The sequence below is a fragment of the Corylus avellana genome, chromosome ca5 (genome assembly GCF_901000735.1).
Source record: "Corylus avellana chromosome ca5, CavTom2PMs-1.0".
NCBI classification, from domain to species: domain Eukaryota; kingdom Viridiplantae; phylum Streptophyta; class Magnoliopsida; order Fagales; family Betulaceae; genus Corylus; species Corylus avellana.
Genome location: NC_081545.1, coordinates 27596672 through 27615645, shown reverse-complemented (window position 1 = coordinate 27615645; position 18974 = coordinate 27596672). Strand labels below are relative to the sequence as shown.

General features: G+C 36.4%; 2 protein-coding genes across 5 annotated transcripts; both read right to left on the bottom strand.

Moving 5' to 3' along the window:
• Nucleotides 1–1772: 1772 nt before the first annotated feature.
• LOC132180256 (uncharacterized) lies at nucleotides 1773–6212 on the bottom strand. Of its 2 annotated transcripts, none has more exons than XM_059593005.1 (6): nucleotides 6020–6212; nucleotides 5638–5741; nucleotides 5053–5123; nucleotides 4706–4811; nucleotides 4484–4616; nucleotides 1773–2438 (listed from the first exon to the last, which is right to left on the bottom strand). In XM_059593005.1, exons 2-6 carry the CDS (start codon nucleotides 5712–5714, stop codon nucleotides 2274–2276), a joined length of 552 nt encoding a protein of 183 aa, XP_059448988.1. In that variant the 5' UTR covers nucleotides 5715–5741; nucleotides 6020–6212; the 3' UTR covers nucleotides 1773–2273. The 2 variants fall into 2 exon arrangements, with proteins under 2 accessions (XP_059448988.1, XP_059448990.1); XM_059593007.1 differs by lacking the exon at nucleotides 6020–6212 and adding an exon at nucleotides 5981–5995.
• Nucleotides 6213–7075: 863 nt separating this feature from the next.
• LOC132182786 (glycerophosphodiester phosphodiesterase GDPD4) lies at nucleotides 7076–12925 on the bottom strand. Of its 3 annotated transcripts, XM_059596127.1 has the most exons (10): nucleotides 12911–12925; nucleotides 12450–12756; nucleotides 12229–12315; nucleotides 12053–12150; nucleotides 10496–10556; nucleotides 9011–9091; nucleotides 8712–8804; nucleotides 8364–8453; nucleotides 7573–7700; nucleotides 7076–7481 (listed from the first exon to the last, which is right to left on the bottom strand). In XM_059596127.1, exons 2-10 carry the CDS (start codon nucleotides 12657–12659, stop codon nucleotides 7313–7315), a joined length of 1017 nt encoding a protein of 338 aa, XP_059452110.1. In that variant the 5' UTR covers nucleotides 12660–12756; nucleotides 12911–12925; the 3' UTR covers nucleotides 7076–7312. The 3 variants fall into 3 exon arrangements, with proteins under 3 accessions (XP_059452110.1, XP_059452111.1, XP_059452112.1); XM_059596128.1 differs by lacking the exons at nucleotides 8712–8804; nucleotides 12911–12925 and having other exon boundaries at nucleotides 12450–12801; XM_059596129.1 differs by lacking the exons at nucleotides 8364–8453; nucleotides 8712–8804; nucleotides 12911–12925 and having other exon boundaries at nucleotides 12450–12803.
• Between the last annotated feature and the right edge of the window lie 6049 nt (nucleotides 12926–18974).

Genomic DNA, 18974 nt, shown 5'->3' with positions numbered 1-18974 from the left:
TAAAAGAAACAAAACGAAGAAAAGATAAAAACAAAAAAAATTGGAGTTGAAGTCTGGCTGTAGCCACCTTGAGATGCCACGAGGGTGGTGCGACTACCCCCACCTCTCTGTGGGTGGCCGACCACCCATTGGGGGTGGCCAATGGGTGGTCGGCCACCCACTGTAATTTCCATATTATACTTTTTTTCCTTTTTTAGTTTTAAAAAAAAAATATATATGGGTGTTTATGTAAAATGTATTTCATTCCTTAAGAAATAACTATTTCTCTTATTTTTTAGAAGAATAGTTATTTCTGTGTGTAAGGAATTAGTGATTTTCATGGAAATAACTATTCTCAGGAATAGACCCTTACCAAATAAAAGAATGACTATTCTATAAAAATACTCATTCCACTCAAAGGGTTTATTCTGCAAACCAAACAAGTCCTAAAAGGTTTACCCCAAGTTATTGTATCTTTCACGAAGGTAATTTAGTTACCTGGAAGAACAAGAAGCAAATGGTAGTTGGAGAAATCCATTTTAAAGAGATAATTTATTCTTGATAATTAGACAACAATTTATATAGACACTAATCCTGTTTGAGAAATGCTAGGGGCATAATTCTTTTACTAACATAGGTTTACTAAATTAATATGTAGCTCATTCATTGGTACTCGTTACTTTTCTATTAATTAATTGTTTTGTTTTTCTCCAATGAATAAGCTACACATCAGTTTAGTAAGCCTTTGTTGGTAAAAGAGTTAGTGCCATTCGTATTTCTCATCCCGTTTTCTTGAAGGTACAAAGCAATGAAGCATATTGAAGTGTACTGTCATATTGTTTGTAACAAGTTAGTCAATAAAGAGGCCGTTACTCCTTAATGAAAAGTCAAAAGATCAATTGACAGATTTATTCATGAAAGCTCTTGGTAATGGACGAGTTGCGTATTAATCTGGAAGTGTAATCTCCCCTATAAATAACAAATGAAAGTGTGAATATCTAAACAAGATATTAGCCCACCATTTATTTTCTCAACACACAAGAAATTGCAATATTATCTTTTAAACGGACCTAAAACAAGTTAGTCAATAAAGAGGCCGTTACTCCTTAATGAAAAGTCAAAAGATCAATTGACAGATTTATTCATGAAAGCTCTTGGTAATGGACGAGTTGCGTATTAATCTGGAAGTGTAATCTCCCCTATAAATAACAAATGAAAGTGTGAATATCTAAACAAGATATTAGCCCACCATTTATTTTCTCAACACACAAGAAATTGCAATATTATCTTTTAAACGGACCTTTGTGATGCTGAAAGGGTAGTAAAACTTCAGATATTTTGGTTGGCCTGCTAAATTAGTAAGGTTCCACAGTTCAAAACATTTTAATATGCAGAAGAATGCCTAAGAAGTCACATAGGAGGAAGATGGACACGGAGAGGGACAATCTAGTGATCCCTACTTTTTTTTCTCACCCCTTTTTAATGAGGGTTTAGAAGAAAATGGTGCAAATTAAATTGATTAGTTCTATGACAAGATCCTAACTATTTAATTAAAAAACAAAGCATAAGGAATCCAAGAGGATCTGATATGTAAATCATAGACTCAACAGCTCTTTCTTCAGGAATATTTATTTTTCTGTCTTTTGTGTTCTCTCAATATCTTGTGCAGACTCAAGAAATTAAGTAAGGAACAATAAGCCCTGGCCACGAACGCCCTCCTTGTCTCAATACCATTTTTTGAGGCCTTCAATTTGGACTATGGTATCAACAGATCAGAAATGCAATAATGAAAATATGTTAAAAGAAACCTATATAATATCATTGAAGTTCTAAATAACAAGCAGAGTTTGATGTGAAAAACCCAATTGAAAAACTAATATATCTTGTGATCCCACGACCAGCAATGGGTAGAAAAGAGCAGGCAGCTCCTCGGTCCTGTATCTATCAAGGCTATGATCCATTCTAGTGTGTTTCAAAACACCATTACAATGTGAATCTCAGCCTGTATCCAACTCGAAAGCACACCAATAATTCAACGAACAATTCGATGAAATAGGTGGTGCTAAGCAATAGAGAGAGTTTCATCCGTTTCCTGTCATAATTGTGAATAGACTTCATACTTCCATTAGTTTTTATCCAAATATTGCCTTGGCTACACTACTTGATACAACAAGCGTGACACTGATACAAACGTCTTTGTGCATCTTGAGCATAAAAGTGTTCTATGTACAAGTATTAGGTTAGAAACAAATGTCACTGCTCCTGTTGATGGGATGAAAGACACAAATAGTTAGTCAGACATCCCTTACCTTGAGCCTGATATCGGAGCTTGAATGAAGTGGTTTCTTTGGGCTTAAAGGAACAGGGTTGAACTTGTGAACCAAGAACTTAAAACACGGCAAGAATGTCACATACAGCGTGGCGAAGATAAAGGGCGCTGCAACAAGCCATCCCAACAACTGCAAAGATTGATAGATAAATTAGTTTGCAATTGTGGCTGTCGTTAAAATATCAAGGGAAGCTGGGAAAAAGAACATAAATAAAGGCAAGCAAAGACATCTCATGTCAGGACTGAAATGCAATGATTTAGGTGTCAATTAACATATAACTACTCAAGTGTTACATATTGATCTCCCTACGAGCTTAAACGATAACTATTTGGTCATTTAGTACATAAAGTTTGTAGTCTGAAATCACATTGGTGGCCTTGACTAGCTCTATGCACAGGGAACTAAGTTTGACAGGGAAACTAAGCTAAGCAACCACAGTTAAAGCATCACCAACAATAGGTGCTAGTCCAGTCTCTGAACCTCTGCTCTTATTTTTCTTTTTCCTTCATTTTTTGGGACAAGGTGGTGAAATTTATTGTTAACCAAATGAGAGATCAAAAACTGGTCAGTACATGAATGTAGCATGACTACCTTTTCTAACAGTAATTGCATCATGTTACGTAGCACCTCGCTGACAGAAAACGGGTTATTGCAAGTGATAGGAGTGCTCAAAAGCCTAAAAGAGCACTACAAGCCTTGTTGCTTTTTTTTTTTTTTTTTTTTTTTTTAAAGAAAATTCTCTTGCATTAGTTACTTTTATACACATCCTCTTATGGCTATATAGCATGGACTGACATAGAATATAAGATACAAAAGGAGATGAACATGTTGTCACAGCAAAGAGTTCGGGACAGTTGTAGTGAATACAGAGCCATGAATGGATGTGTCTATATTATTGTGTCATCTGGTTTTGGTTAATATATCTAATTCTTTATGGTTATTACTTGGTAACTGATAAAACATCCGTTGTCCCAAAAGTTTAAGTTGATAAAAAGATGTGAATTGAATTATTTAATTAATATTCTTAATACTCCTCCCCACATGTGGGCGTACACGTCTTCCCTCCCTCAATAAGTGGGTTCAATACGTAGAATATATTACTAAAATAGAGGTTTAAAGTAGAGTCAAAGTGCGAACACATAACCACGGCTTTGATACCATGTATAAATCACCAATTGTCTCAAAAAATTGAGCCAATAGAAAAAATTGAATTTAATCATTGAATTAATATTTTAATTGTAACGTAATATAATCACACCCATAGTCCTAACATTATTCATCAAAAGTCAATAAATAAGGAAGTGCTTGGAAGAAGCAACAAGATAAAAGGACAAAACAAATATATAAACCATTCAAAGTTGTGTAGGCATAAAAAAGGTAACTTTGAGCATGCATTTCATCTTTGAGTCAAAATTTATATGCACATGGGAGCAAAGATTCAGGAATTATGGAGAGTCTGGAGACATATAGAATATGTCAAACATATGTCTGAGAGGCATCATGGAAGCATAAGTGGCCCAGGCAATAGAGATGGCTTCCTTGGTAGTCAAAGCCAATAGTCTAACAATTGTTTATAACAACCAAAATCACAACAAAATTACTACAAATCCAGTTTCATTTTAAACACCGTCACCATTCACTGGTCCTGTATATCTGCAGGATAGTTTTACCCTGTTGCCAGAGTAGCCAAAAAAGTAAAAATATCCACTTCTATCATTATGAAGAGTTAAAGGTCTGAACCCTTAGGTTAAAGTCCTAACTCATGAGACAACTTGGTCACTGAGTTCATAAGTATCCCAAGCCTCATGCAACCATAACAAATTGTACTCAGGTATTTGTAGCTAAACAATGATGGACTCCATGGTTCACAACCTTGTCCAAGTAGTTAAAATATTAGCATCACTGTATCATGAACATGATACCAAACACTCCCAGAGACCCCATTAGTAACAAAATATGAACTGAAATCAATACACTTCAGATCATCCTAGCGTCCACATATAGCAATTGAAGATAACTGCTCTATTATCAGAAACAAAAGGAATGCCAGTGCACAGTGAGCCAAAATCAAAAGTAGCAATAACTAGTGCTCTTAATGAGCCCATAAAAGGTGTGAGAGAGAGAGAGAGAGAGAGAGAGATTTAAAATTAAAGGACGTTAATTAAGCTACCTACCGCATGAGCTATACTTAGGAGGACTTCACGCGAAGCTTGCCCAGTTAAGACCTTCTTCAGAGCATCAGATGTCAATGGAAATTGAGGTCCACCAGAGATAGTTTCACCAAGGCGCAAGAAGGGTACCAGCAGACTGGAAAGCAAAAAATATCAGCAATCCGAATATAAAATGAGAATTGATCTCCATTGGTTTAAATTGATGGTATGAAAGCACACAAGCACCTCAACTCTAATGGAGTAGCAATAAAGTTTGCCAGCATTGCAGTTGGAGCATGGCAACGAGATTGAAGCAATGCAATAGCCATCCCACATAGAAACACAGTGACCCCTGTTAATGAAACATTAGTTCATTTGAGGAATGCTTGTAGTACACTCAATAGCTCACTGTTCACGTAGACACACACATAAAAAGCAAAACCAATGCACAAGGTGTGTAAATAAACTATGAATCATGCTTCAAAGATCAATTTAATAATAACGACCAACCAGCACAACTACTTAATTTCACCACCTGTAAGACAAAAAAGGAATTAAAATATATATATATAGAATTTCTAAATGCGATATACCACATATTGGAAATACTCCCAAGGTAATGCCAAGAGCAGCAGAGAATGCCAGTTGCTTCGGCTCAGCACCCCTGAGAAAAAGAAGAAAATTTACAAACTGAAAATGCTTTCTCGGAGGCTTATTCTTCTTATAAATATAAAACAAAATAACTCCAACTTTGACTATTTCTACTGTTTTAGTCATTAAAGAAATAAATAAATGACCATCAAATAATACTACAAGGCTTAACTGAGCTGATCTCTACATCCAGAGGAATTTAAGGATTGGAACAAAAATCAAATTTTCCTTTCTTTGCGTCTGATTTCTCATTGCCCAAACATGGAAAAGGATGGAAAATTAGTTTTTCAGATCTGTAAGCTGTTTCAATCCAGAACTCAATGCTTGTTGACAAACAACTGGCCAAAATCTAAGCATGGGAAACGCATAATACCAATTAATGACCGATAGCAATGAGTAATAAAGCACAAACCCAATAAACTCCCACCAAATGTCAATTCAATCACACCCAATAAACCAGCACCCACAAACAAAAAACAAGAAGAAATAAAGCAAAGACAAAATCTTTTGAGAGAGAGAGAGAGTACCTGCGGAGGATTTGGAGAAGAGGATCGACGATCTTCTTGTGGAACCAAGGACCCAATCCAATGCTTGCCATTGCCATCTTCTTCTTCCAAATTATAAGAGCAAACTGAAAAAAGGAATCAAATTTGGGGTTAAAAAAAAAACCCCTTTCTGTATTTATATGAGCTTGTTTAAAACTCTTAAATGGATTCAGTGTTCATTAAATTCTGTTTCAGAGATGAGAATCTTTTCTAGAATTCCCCAGATTTTGTTGTCTCATTTCGTTATCTCTGTGCGTCAAATTCAATCCTATGAAGCACTAAAACGATTTTATTATAATTGATTTTATTTCATACAAATCTTAACTTGCAAGATAAGAGATAGGTAGTTGAAATCTTTTTTAACCAGAAGAGCAGATAGATGTGCCGGTCGCGGGTGGACCCCGCCCGAATCTGGTACGGGCAAAAGCACGGTAACACCTAACTACTCTGCCATCGCTGATATATCCTGTGCGATCTGAACCATTTCTTAATGTGGACCCTAGGCGAGGATCAGTTGCAGCCTGCAGGTTGGATCTTGGACAGTTCAGTGCACGGTACTCAGACGATCCTGCCACTGCACAAACTCCAATGCATTCAGGAAAAGGTAAATAGAGAGGAAGTGATTACTTTTACCTGAGTTACCACGTGTAGAAAAGCACACGGAAATTGGAAAGTGTGTGAGGCGCTTCATTCTTAATTTATTATTATTTTATTTGAAAAAAAGTACACATAATTTCACAAAATTGCTAATGTTTCACATGTCGACAAAAATAACCTTCATAAAAATTAAAATAAATTGTAAATTCTTTTTTTTTTTTAAAATAACCTTCAAATGCATCTACCTCTCTTTTTCCTTCTCTTAAGTTCCTTATTTTTATGAATAATGCTGAATTAATAAATTATGGTACAGATAAATAACATGCTCCATGTTTTTGATTTTGGGTGAGAGATGAGTTTCTACAGAAAACATGTTTCGCACCAACATTGTCATTGCGGGACTTGATTGGTATTATTCAAATTGCACAAGGCATCAGTTCAGAGTTGATAATTCGTATTTATGTGTCGAGTTTTCAAGTCGTGTAAGAAGTTATCAACCCCACCTTCAATGCAGCACACCAAAGACTAGAGCCAATGATGGACTAGGGGGGGACCGGGAGTGGCACTGGTCCCCCAAGAAAAAAAAAAATTTTAAGGTAAAAAAAAAGTTAATGTTTTTTTTACTAATTGGTCCCTCCCCAAAATAATTTTGGCTCTGAGTTCCTCTCCAAATTAAAACTTGGGTCCCCTGACTAAAGCCTATATAGATCAAATTTGCTCAAAACAATAGCTTAAAGCAGAAAAGCCTTGCAGGAATACCATCCATCAGAAAAGGTCCATTGTCATAAACTACAAGTAGTGGTGCATAAAGATTATTCACTCGTGATTATAAATGACTTATCAGATTGAAGCTTATATTCTCAATAGTAATACATACCTGAAATAGGGTATGCATGTGAACGTGTCAATACCATCACAGCCAGAGATAATATTCCAAATCAAGTAGTATTATAAGTAAATTAATGAAGGCTATTTGGTATTTCAAAATATTCTGACATTCACAAAAGTGGAAGGCAAGCCTCTGAAACAGAATAAGTTCTGTACTTGAAATGAATGAATGTCATTGTGACATCGTAAAACCTTCCTCAAGGCATTGTGTTCTAGTATCTTGCATTAGACGTTGAAGTAGAGTAGGGTTGCTTGTAACAACAGCATCCACTCGCTCAAACAACATCTTTTGCATGGAATCCACGTCATCGACAGTCCAGGCATAGACTTCTTTATTCCTCCTGTTAAGACCCAAATGTAAAACATGAAATCACACACACCACACACGTGCTGTTAACCTCCAAATACTAATACATCAAACAGATTTCATACCCATGCAGAATTTTCACAAGCTTTTCATCAACCAAAGGGTGATAGACACCAACGACTCCAGCACTTTTCATCCTCAATAATTTGGTTCTAGCCCCAGTAGAAGGATCCTTCATGACAATGTAACCCACCTGTAATGACATCTCACCCTTTTAGAATGAGAGAATTAACTCAAAAACCAACATCACCAACTTCCGTACCTAAATATCTGGCTTTACGAGTCAGGCCAGTTGAGTATTTCATATATATATATATATATATATATAAGAAGGAGAAAAAAGAAAATGCTGCTAGACCAGTAAAATGAATTAAAACATGATAATTTAAGTATAGAAATTCAAGTCCGCTGGTGATGAGATTATCAATCTCAAGCAGACATTCCATAACTTTAAAATGCAGCTAAAAGACTATTAAAAAGTTGAGGGGGGTGGGGAACCAAAAAGGCTTCTAAAGGAAGGAACCATATTTTGCAATAACACCCCATCCATCCCCACCCAAAAACAAATTAAAAAAAGAAAAGAAAAAGTAAAGTAAAGCAAAGAAGACCAAGACATGAAGACTACTTGGTAAGATCCCCATATATACAGTCCAATGTGCAGGACACGTGATAATTTCAGGTTTCAAAGCAGTCAACAACTTCACCAAAATTTCCTCAAGTTGAAGATAGGAAGTGTTTATCTTCCCCACTGATTAGCACAAGAGAATTCAGCAAACAGGACAAAGCAATTATCTTAAAATAAAAAATTGTATAGTAAAAGATCCTGAAGATTTAAAATCAGTTCACTGCTTCTTACCATAGTATGCGGTGATAGTTTAATTACATCCCTTGCTAAACTGTCACTTTTAGCCCATACAAGGCAATTTGAACACTTTGTTCTTTCAACCTGTTAAAAAATGCAGTGAAAATTATAAACAGGACTTGAAAGTATTTTTCGTGGGTAAAACTTGAAAACCATTTTCGCTTTGCAACAGTGCATTTGTAAATGGCAAACCAAAAGGTAACTTCATATTTGAAGTTAGTTATAATTTAACATGTTAGATAGTTATTCAATGCATTATAATCACATATGTAGAGTAAAAGTTAGAAAACATAATAAAATAAAAATAAAAACAGGGGAAGGGCAAGCAAATAACAAACTTACAACAGAAAGAATATCCTTTGCAAGCCCTTTTTCATATAATGGAGGCCCAACCTTAACATCTATAACCACTTGCCGAACAGAACTTGATATCAACTAAGAACATCAATTAAAAATATCAGAGAAAACTCAACGACAAAGCTTTAATAGAATAAAAGAAAAAGAATTTGCAGATAGATGTCAATGAATAGGGTCATGAGGCACACCAAATGGGTCAGTAAGATTGATGAAATATGTTTACTAATTAGTAAAATAGGCGAACAACCATTATTTCAGAAGGATTATGGAAATCCGGAGTATACCGTCAAAGCATCTTCAATGGTAGGAATTCTTTCATCATGAAACTTCTCCACAGATTGATGAGCACTGCCTAGCTCTTTTATCTACAATCACAAACTAAAATACAATCTCAGTCAACATTACTCATATATATATGTGTGTGTGTGTGGAGGGTTTATGATATTACTAAAACGGAAACTATACTTTAACCACCTGTGTTAAGTTCAAATTGCCAACTTGTGGTTTCAAGAGTTGCACTTTACCAACTTGGGGTAGAGATATATATATGCTTATTTTACATTGTAATGAGGTTGCTATCATGATCTTAGGGCTTTATTTCGAGGTAATGGATTTACACACAAATTTTAACAATTCAAGGCTAGAAAAATATTAGAGGATGGGACTTCACGTGGGTAAAATGAAATTTTTGAAACCACAGGTTGGCAAATCAAACTCAATCCAACCCAGATCACAAGTGGATAACGTACAATTAACCAAAATCATTAAATAATAATATCTTCTCCAAATTAGACCCAAAGAAAACTGAAAGTATTTGCTGTCACTAGAGATTAATATGTCATGACAACTTCAAAACTTTGCATGCTTCAGATCAAACCAGATCACATGAAAAAAGTTAATACTAGAAGCCATGCATGAATCAGCAGATATGGTTATCAAAAGTAAATTTTTGAAGTCAAACTGAGGCTGCCAATAGAAAATGACACTTCACTCCAAAATGGATCATCGTGATTATGGTTCATCCTATTCCCCTTAAATGACCCAGAATGTGTAAGACTATAGAAGATACACAGAAGAACGATTTATTGAAGGCAAAAGGCCATTGTTAAAATTTGTCCAAACTCTCCTCACTTTCTATCAAGAATTCTGTTAACTCACCAGAAGCACTGATAGTTTACAATTGAGAGCCCCAACAATTAAACTGAGGAAAATATCCTAGATCACACCTTCTACACTTAGCTTTAGGAAACCATGACCAACTATTTTATTAGAACAAAGGCTAGTACTTGAGCTCAATTAAGGGTCCTGAGGGTCTTGTTTGCTGGTTTTCTCATATGTCATTTTTCCATCTGCATGTAGGCCACAATCACATTGATCCACTGGGACACATGAGTGATAATACCAACAACCGTTAAGATATCAAACCTGGCACAACTTGGCCTAGCTCAAACCAAGAATAAATCAATCTGTTCCCTTTTGGTTGGTTTGCACGGTATTAATCAACATACTTACTCAGTCTGGTCCAAGGTTAATGAAGATAAGATGGTTGGTTAGCATTGGATTGGTATCCCTGGTAACCCAACCCAACCAGTCAAATGAATGTTCATCTACAATTCCATATGTATAAATTAACAGTTACAACTTCAACAACAAGAAGTGTGGTTGACATTCATTAACTGGCAGATTGACAACAAAAACTTGATTCATAATGTAAATACGTGGGGAGCTGCTTAACATTGTTGACAAAAGGCAATTCACAAAAGTCTCACCTCTTTCATGCTCAAGTGCCCTACTTTAGAAGTACTGTTTCCAGATATCCGCTGCAAATCCCTGCCTGTCATGTGAGAATCAAATCTCCAAGTAGCTAATTCAATAGAAAACAATCTGGATAAATAATGCTTAACCATGAACATTTTCAACACTTTTAGATAAGTATACCTTTGTTCATCAGTTATGGATGCTTTTAAGATGGTATTTACTACTCCTATAATAGGTAACATGCAAAAAGATAGCAGAAGAGCACAAAAGTGCATGAATGATTTTAAATGTGTTCAACCAACACGATTAACTCATTGTATTACTTTTTTTTTTTTTTTTGATAAGTAATATCTTATATCAAAAGTGCAGAGGGGCGCAACCCTAGTACACAGGAAGTATACAAGGGAAACGTCTAACTAGAAGAAGAGAAAATGACAAGAAAATCAAGAAAGCTAACAACTAAGGGAGCGAGCCAAGCCGCTGTCCATGTGTAGAGTGTATGGAAAAAGAAGGCCGTGAGTTCCTCCAAGGATCGCTCAGAATCCTGAAAGCATCTCTCATTCCTTTCTGACCATAGGCACCACACAATGCATTGAGGAACCATTTTCCAAGCAACGCCACTCCTGGAGCGACCTCCTGACCACCAACAAGCAAATAATCCCTTCACCCACTTAGGCATGACCCAAGACAATCCAAAACGACTGAAGATAGCATACCATAAGGATCGAGCGATATCATAGTGAAGGAACAAATGATCAATAGACTCCCCATCATTATTGTACAAACAACATCTATTGATCACAATAAAATTCCTTTTTCTGAGATTATCAATCGTAAGAATCTTCCCTTGCACCGCCGTCCAAGTAAGGAAAGCCACTCTCGAAGGTGCCTTGGTACACCAAATACTCTTCCAAGGAAAAGGATTAGCCTCTTTGCTTACCAAGACATCATAGAAAGATCTGACATCAAACTTCCCTTTTCTAGACGGGATCCACCAAATTCTGTCCTCCCCTCCCCTTCTCATTCTCTGGGAATATAACAGAGTATAGAACGAGGCTAACACTTCCAATTCCCAATCGTGAACCAACCGAAAGAAACTAACATTCCATTTGCGGGTTCCACCCGTAAGCTCCAAATTGTCGGCGATGGACGCATCTTTTGCATTAGCTATATTGTGAAGGCCTGGGAAAGATTCCTTCAGAGTCATATCTCCACACCAAACATCAAAGATTCCTTGTATTACTTAACGTATGACTCTCATCATTTTTTATACATCCAAGATATTCTGATTTTTTTTCTACACCATTTTCCATATTTTGATTCAGATCATGCATAACGAGCTATATCAACCACAATATGTTGAAATAATAAAACAACTTAAAACATCATAAGATTCGAATCTCAGTCACACCCAGTTCCACCCGCTTAACATCCCAGCTATCAAAGGTAGTTAATTCCATGATTAATTGATTTGAGGTTGTTCATGTACCATGGCAGTAAGATGATGAATCAGCAAAACTAGATTGTGGGTGAAATCTTAAAGCAAAAACATGGGAGCCCAGAAGTACCTATCGTGCAGCGCGAACAAAACCCCATCTGAGGAACGAGAAACATCAATCTCAATGCAGTCTACATGAGAACCAAGTGCAATACGATATGCAGCCATCTGTGAAGAAGAAAAAGTAAGACAACATTAGTAGTGGGACCTAAAGCCGGTGAGTTTGGTAACATGGGGGGAGCTTACCGTGTTGGGGAAGGCCTTAGTCGAGTCACCTCCGTGAGCACATACAAGCGGAGGATCATTCAGCCAACCGCACTTTCTTTGTTGCATCTGTGTGTGCAAACGTTGCAAAATGCAAATCGTTCGTTCATTCATTCATTCCCAGTAATCCAAATTCTATTTAAGGAAACATTAACAAAGATGGAAATCTTGATGGTTTTGAGTAAATGAAGGAACTGACAGACCTGGTGGAAGTTCCTGAGTCGGAAGTGGAAGAAAATTGGAGGCACGACAGCGATGAAGACCAGGCTTATGATAATCGTACGGAAGAGTCTTTGCGAAGAAAATCTTAATCTGAAGCGATGGAGGAATCCACCACCGTGCCCACCGAATTGCCTCTGTAGGAATCGCTCCCCTCGTTGTCTCCTTCCCAGCAGTCTCATTGGGATAGCCATTTTTGGTCTCTCCCTTTCTCCCCCCTCTCTCTCACTCTCTTACATACAAACCTTGCATTTTCCTTTTTTCTCACGGTGAGAATTGCTGAAATTGGAGCTGTAAATACGATATTACAATAATTATTTTGAAAGCCACCTTTTTATTCGATTGTATGTTGCTTAACATTTTGGGGATTTATTAAAGTTTGAAAATTACTCATATACCAAATATCTGCCCGGTCAATCCCAAGAGAAGAACCGAGAAAACAAACCTGGGCCGGGTCGTGTACCCGAACAGCAACTCGAATGAGCTGTGGCTACTAGCACTAGCAGATGCTCAGATTAGTATGGTATGTGGGGTGCGACTGGGAGGATGATTACCGACCTTGCTATTTCAACTGTCCCATTATTCACCGACACTCTTAACTTGTAAGTGGGCACGTGGCACTGCGCGATGAATAATAAATAACTGTAGTTACTCTGTTTGGACAGTACCTCACATAGGTGTGGGTATCGGTTATAACGGTATGGGTAACCCTATTTTCGATAATTAACCGAAGTTATCAGTTAATTCGGTTAATTAACCAATAATATTTTGATAATAAATTATTCCGAAAATTTCGGTTAAACAGTTAATCGGTTAATAACCGTTCGGATAATAGGTTATCGTCAAACCAGCACCATGCAACCCACGAGGCTCCAACATTGCAACACCGCGCAACCCACAACCATGAGGCTTCGACGCTGCACCACCGACAACTGAAGTCAAACCACGCTGTCACGGACTCATGACAGAAGAGCAACATGACAATGAGAGAGCCAAAGAGAGATGGTCGGGAGCTGAGAGTGATGAGAGGGGCATGCTGCGAGAGAGCTGAGAGTGAGACTGAGAGTGTAATGTCCTGAAAATTAATTAACTAGTAATTAAATCTACGATTCGTCTCGTAGCCTTATTCCACTCTGAATAAGACTCAGGAACCTCTACTTCTTGAAAAGAGAGGATACTAAACAACGAAAACAAAAAGATTCTATAAACATAATTGTTACAACCAGAGCATCTACCAAAGATCATCAAGTAGCTAAAATCACACTATATAAGTCATCATCTTTACAAGGAATTCATGCTATACCTCAATATGCAAGCATGCATAAAATCTCTTAAGCCTACATCATAACTCAAAAATACTAGTTACCATGAGTACCCGCCTAAGCTTGCAATAAGTCCTCAAGTATCTCCCAGGTCGAATCCTCCTCAATAACTAGATGTTTTGCGGTAACCATCTTCTGCTAAACTATTTATAACAACACAGTTGTACATATGAAGAAAAAAAAGAAATAATACAAGGGTAAGTCCGACGACTTAGTAAGCATAAATGCACATGACGTACCCGTCATTAAATAGTGAACTCAATTGTTTATAAAGCACATGCAACATTATAAGATGACAGTTTATCATGGATGTAATATAGATATAATATATGCTTATAATCATAAGTAACAGTAATAGTTTAACCGTATGGTCTATCCGAAATATTACTCCTTCTCAGTAGGGTTGGTGTTGTCCCGAGGAACCTGTAATACAATATCGGTGCCTTGGATATTGTACGCTACCGTACATAACATTAGTGGCACAACCAAGTCCGACCTCGGGTGGCCCACACCATTAATGATGTCTGTCCTATAGTAATTATCCATTAGAGAATAGCTGCGCCTTGGTCACGAAACCATTGCATCCAAAGCCCACACATACACACATTTAACCATAAAGTTAACATGTATAGTAAGCCTATGGTCATTATCCCGCACATATTGGTGTACCATGTAATACGATGCAATTAATCTTATCAGTCTTTTACATGCATAGTTTTACAAGTATCATCATTGTCTTATTAATCAACATATATTTTCACAAAAGGGAGTTCATAGTAGTTCCAAAATGTATTTTATGAGAGTTGCAAAATATGCATGTTTGATATATATAAAATAGTCGTGCAATGCGGGAAAAGTAACAACAAGCATCCATATGAGTTTGTACTAACCTTGGTCGTAAGGCTCCTCTGTAAAATTTCCTTAGGCTCCATAACCTCGAATACTGAGAAAATACATATAATTAGTTCTAAATCAAACTAAAACGAACCTAGAATATGAAACTAGAAGCAATCGGACGACTGGCCAAAGTGGCGTTCCCTGGAACACTTATGATCGTACGTTCGGGTTTGTGGTCGTACGTTCGCTCAAAGAGCTTTAGGTAGAACCTCATTTGGTTCAACCATCCTCCTATCCTCCCAAACTGGTTATAAAGCTACTAAAAGGATATCTAGGACCTCCTATCTCAAAACAACACTTCCATGCAAAAAGAAATATACCCAACAAGAATCAAACACTAACCCATGCTTAAACCAACATTAAGGGCAACAACGTAACTAGAAGCTACAAACTACCAACTAAGTTAACTATGAAAAGCACTTAAATAACATAACTATGTAACAAGCTAAGCTCAGAAGATTACCTCATTGAAGCCAAAAACCTCAAAGAATCACCTCTCATTCTCCAAGAACTCACAAAACTCACAAGAATACACTCACAAGAGGATTTTTGCGGGGTGTAAATGATTGTGTGAAACGTTGAGGGTAGGGATGTATTTATAGTAGAGGGTGCTACCAACTACTCCAAAAAGTGGCTAAAGTCCGAGTACTATTAGGGTGTACGTCTGGTACTGTTTACATAGTGGTCCAAAGGCTGTAGCGTATGTCTAGGTATTATCCAAGGGGTATTTCAAGAGTAGCGTACATCCATGTTGTCCCGAGTGTACGTCCATGTCGTCCCCAGCATACATCCATGTACTATTGGTAGAGTATGGCGTACTATTGTCAGCGTACGTCCGGTGGTCCCATACGTACGAGTGTATGTCTCGCAACCTTAGTGTACGTTTGGTCCGAAAGTCCAATTCCCAAAATGCCCTTCTAGCTCTTCCTAATGACCCAAAGTCCAAATTAACCCTTTAGCTAAGCTATTTAAGCTTAGTTAATTATTTGGGTCACTACAGAGAGGGGCGTGCGAGCGTCAAGAGAGTTGAGAGTGAGAGCACTGCAAGAGTCAAGAGAGCAGAGGGGGACAGCCAAATGATTTGATTTAGGGTTAGGGGAAAAAAAGAAAGAGATGTATATATAACATCCGAAAACTACGTAGTTTTGATTATTTTATATTAGGAAAAAAAATAAAAATAAAAATGAAACGACGTCGTTTTATACTCCCACTATCGGTTCCTTATCAGTTAAGTTCGGAAACCGATAAGAAAATTTGTTTACCGATTACCAAACCGAACCAAAAATTGATATAAAAATTTTACCAACCGACTTCTGGAAGTTGCAGTTAATGTCGATTTGATTGCAGTCGGTAGACGGTTGGTAATCGGTTGATCTGCCCACCCTCACCAAACATATGCATTACTTCTAGGGGTGAAAAAACGGGCGGTTATTAACCGCCCGCTAACCACCTTAACCAGTAACCGTTAGCCACCCTAGCCGCTAACTACCTTAAAAGCAGTTAGTAAAAAATCGCTAACCGCCTAGCGGTTATATAATAATAATAATAATAATAATAATTATAACAACAACAACAACATGATCAATTGACCATTAAATCATAATTTTTTTTTTTTTGAGAATTAAAATCACAATTTAAGTATTAATGTATTATCAATATAATTTATATGATTATTCGCATGATCGATTAATCATTAAATCATATGATTATATAATAACAAATTATACATACATAATATGACATAAGTCATAAGTATATATGTTCATACTAATACAATAATTAAGTACCTAGAGACTTAGTTCCAATGTATGTTATAAACTTATAAGTCCATATATGTTATAAATTATAATTATACATATATGCATATTGAATAATACAAATGTATAATATCAATACTTAATCATATGATTCAATAACAATTCAAACAATTAATCATATTATCCATATATATACAATGATAATGTGATTCGTATAATATTAAATTAAGTAATTAACATTGGATCAAACAATGTGTTACTTATAACCACAATTGAAGTATTAATGTATTATCATTATAATATATATGATTATATCACATGATCAATTGATCATTAAATCATATGATTATATAATAACAAATTTTACATATATAACATGGCATGATTATACAAATTCATACTAATCCAATATATATATATAGTATTCTTAACATGTTGTGATTTACATTTAAGGACCATTTTTAAAATTTTTTTTTTTTTTAAAAAAGTACAAGTAGATGTAAATTAATGTAAATTTGGGGTCAAATATTTTTGAATTTTCAATATGGGCTCCTTTTGGAGCAATTTGGTCCAATGTGGTATATATATATAGTATTCTTAACATGTTATGATTTACATTTAAGGACCTTTTTTTTTTAAAAAAAAAAGAGTACAAGTATATGTAAATTAATGTAAATTTGGGGTCTAATATTTTAGAATTTTCAATATGGGCTCCTTTTGGAGCAATTTGGTCCAATGTGGTATATATATATATATAAATCCCAAAACTAAAAATTGGCCCAAAGGCCAAACTTTAAAAAAAAAAAAAAGGTTATAGCGGGCGATTATATGTTTACTAATCGCTAACCGCCTAGTGGATGCAGTTGGTGAAATTTAGTAATCGCCTAGGCAGTTACGATTAGTGGTTATTAGCAATAACTGCTAACCGCAACCCACCTTTTCACCCAGAATTACTTCACTAAAAAAAGTGAATTGGGCACAACGATTGGCCAAGGTTCATACTCTATTAGAGGACGACACCTAGCCAAGGGGGTATGAGGGGAAACTACTATGCTTAAGAAAGGGAATGCAACTATCCCAAGTACACACATTAAATAATCTATTGCTTGGGCATTCTCCTTATATCTAGAAAGCATTCTCTTCACAAAAACCCTACCTAACGTAAGTATTAGAAGTATTTCCACTAGCGCTTCCCAAGTAAGTCTCCAAGCTTACTTTTTACTCCTCATGCAGGCATTCATGGTTTGTGGTTAGTCGTGCAATCAATTGGATCATCGGTTGGCGCCATATAACGGAATCAAACAAGGGGCTAACAGAGTTCGTTTGGTCCTCACCTCATCATACAAGGTGGAGCTCAAGTATGCCTTGTGGTTCAATTTCAAAGCCACAAACAACAAGGTTGAGAATAGAGCTTTGATAACCCGACTGACCACAGGCAAGGAGTTCAGAGCAAAAGTACTAGCCATGCACAATGATTCAAAATTGGTGGTTGGTCAAGTGTTGGGTGACTACAAAGCCAAAGAAGATTGAATGAAAATGTACCTCACCAAGGCCTTGGAGTTGAAGGACCAATTCAAGAAAATCAAAATGGAACAAGTCCCGATGGAATAGATCAGTTGGGAAAATCAACTTGCTCAACTAGCCACGACACTAAAGACCAACCCCATAAAGAGCACACCCATAGAGTTCCTCGAGAAACCAACTATAGCTTGCGAGTAGAAGGAGAAACGGGTCAACCGGACAGACCTAGAGATAACTTAGGCGTATCCCTATTTAGCTATATGAAAGTGTTCATGCACTAGACCAACACATTGATATAGACAATCCTTTATAACTTGAAGCAGTGGGTTACGGAAAGTTGGCTCTGATACCACTTTGTTACGTGCTTACGTAACGTGATGAGAACTAAGTAGAAAGATTGATATGGTAGGATTTTCGAGGAATCCTAAACCTCCTATGAGCAATTCAAAGTGCCAACTCCTACAAATTAAACACAGGATTTGAATAATTTACTTGATTCCCTTTTCTTATTCATAAATAATGCAGTATTTAAAGACAATAGAAAATAGAGTCTCACATGAGATATGACTTCCATTTAAAATAGATAAATCTAATCCTACCCAAATAGAAAAATCTAATCCTACCCAACTAACAAATAACAAGATAAAAGAGATAAACATAACATAAGAGTCCTACACACACAACAATATTAAAATAATAAAACAACTATAAAACATTAATGAACTAAATAATCTAATTGTTAATACTTCATAACAGACCCACTACCTAACAATGACTATACGTAACATTTCATCCCTCTTTGAATCGACCTTGTCCTCAAGGTCGTAAAAATCTTGCAGTGAAAATCTTTTTTCTTCTCCTTTGACTCACCATTTTTTTTTTCTGGTGAACCACAAAATCAGGTTGCATTTATCACCAAATTTCTTGTCTCTGTTGTGAAATAAGAACCTGATGGGGTTTGTCCCACTAAAGACCGGTTTGGTATGGTGAAATTGTGTTTGCTGGTGGATTG

Bases quoted from the DNA above. Each gene is read 5' to 3' on its own strand.
- LOC132182786 (XM_059596127.1), bottom strand. From the start codon at position 12,659: ATGGCTATCCCAATGAGACTGCTGGGAAGGAGACAACGAGGGGAGCGA. The intron at 12,316-12,449 runs GTCTGTCAGTTC...TTGCACACACAG, and splicing joins GACTCAGGAACTTCCACCAG to ATGCAACAAAGAAAGTGCGG. The intron at 7,482-7,572 runs GTATGAAATCTG...GGGTCTTAACAG, and splicing joins CTTGTGAAAATTCTGCATGG to GAGGAATAAAGAAGTCTATG.
- LOC132180256 (XM_059593005.1), bottom strand. From the start codon at position 5,714: ATGGCAATGGCAAGCATTGGATTGGGTCCTTGGTTCCACAAGAAGATC. The intron at 5,124-5,637 runs GTACTCTCTCTC...TCTTTTTCTCAG, and splicing joins CTTCTCCAAATCCTCCGCAG to GGGTGCTGAGCCGAAGCAAC. The intron at 4,617-4,705 runs GTGCTTGTGTGC...TTTGCTTTCCAG, and splicing joins GCTACTCCATTAGAGTTGAG to TCTGCTGGTACCCTTCTTGC.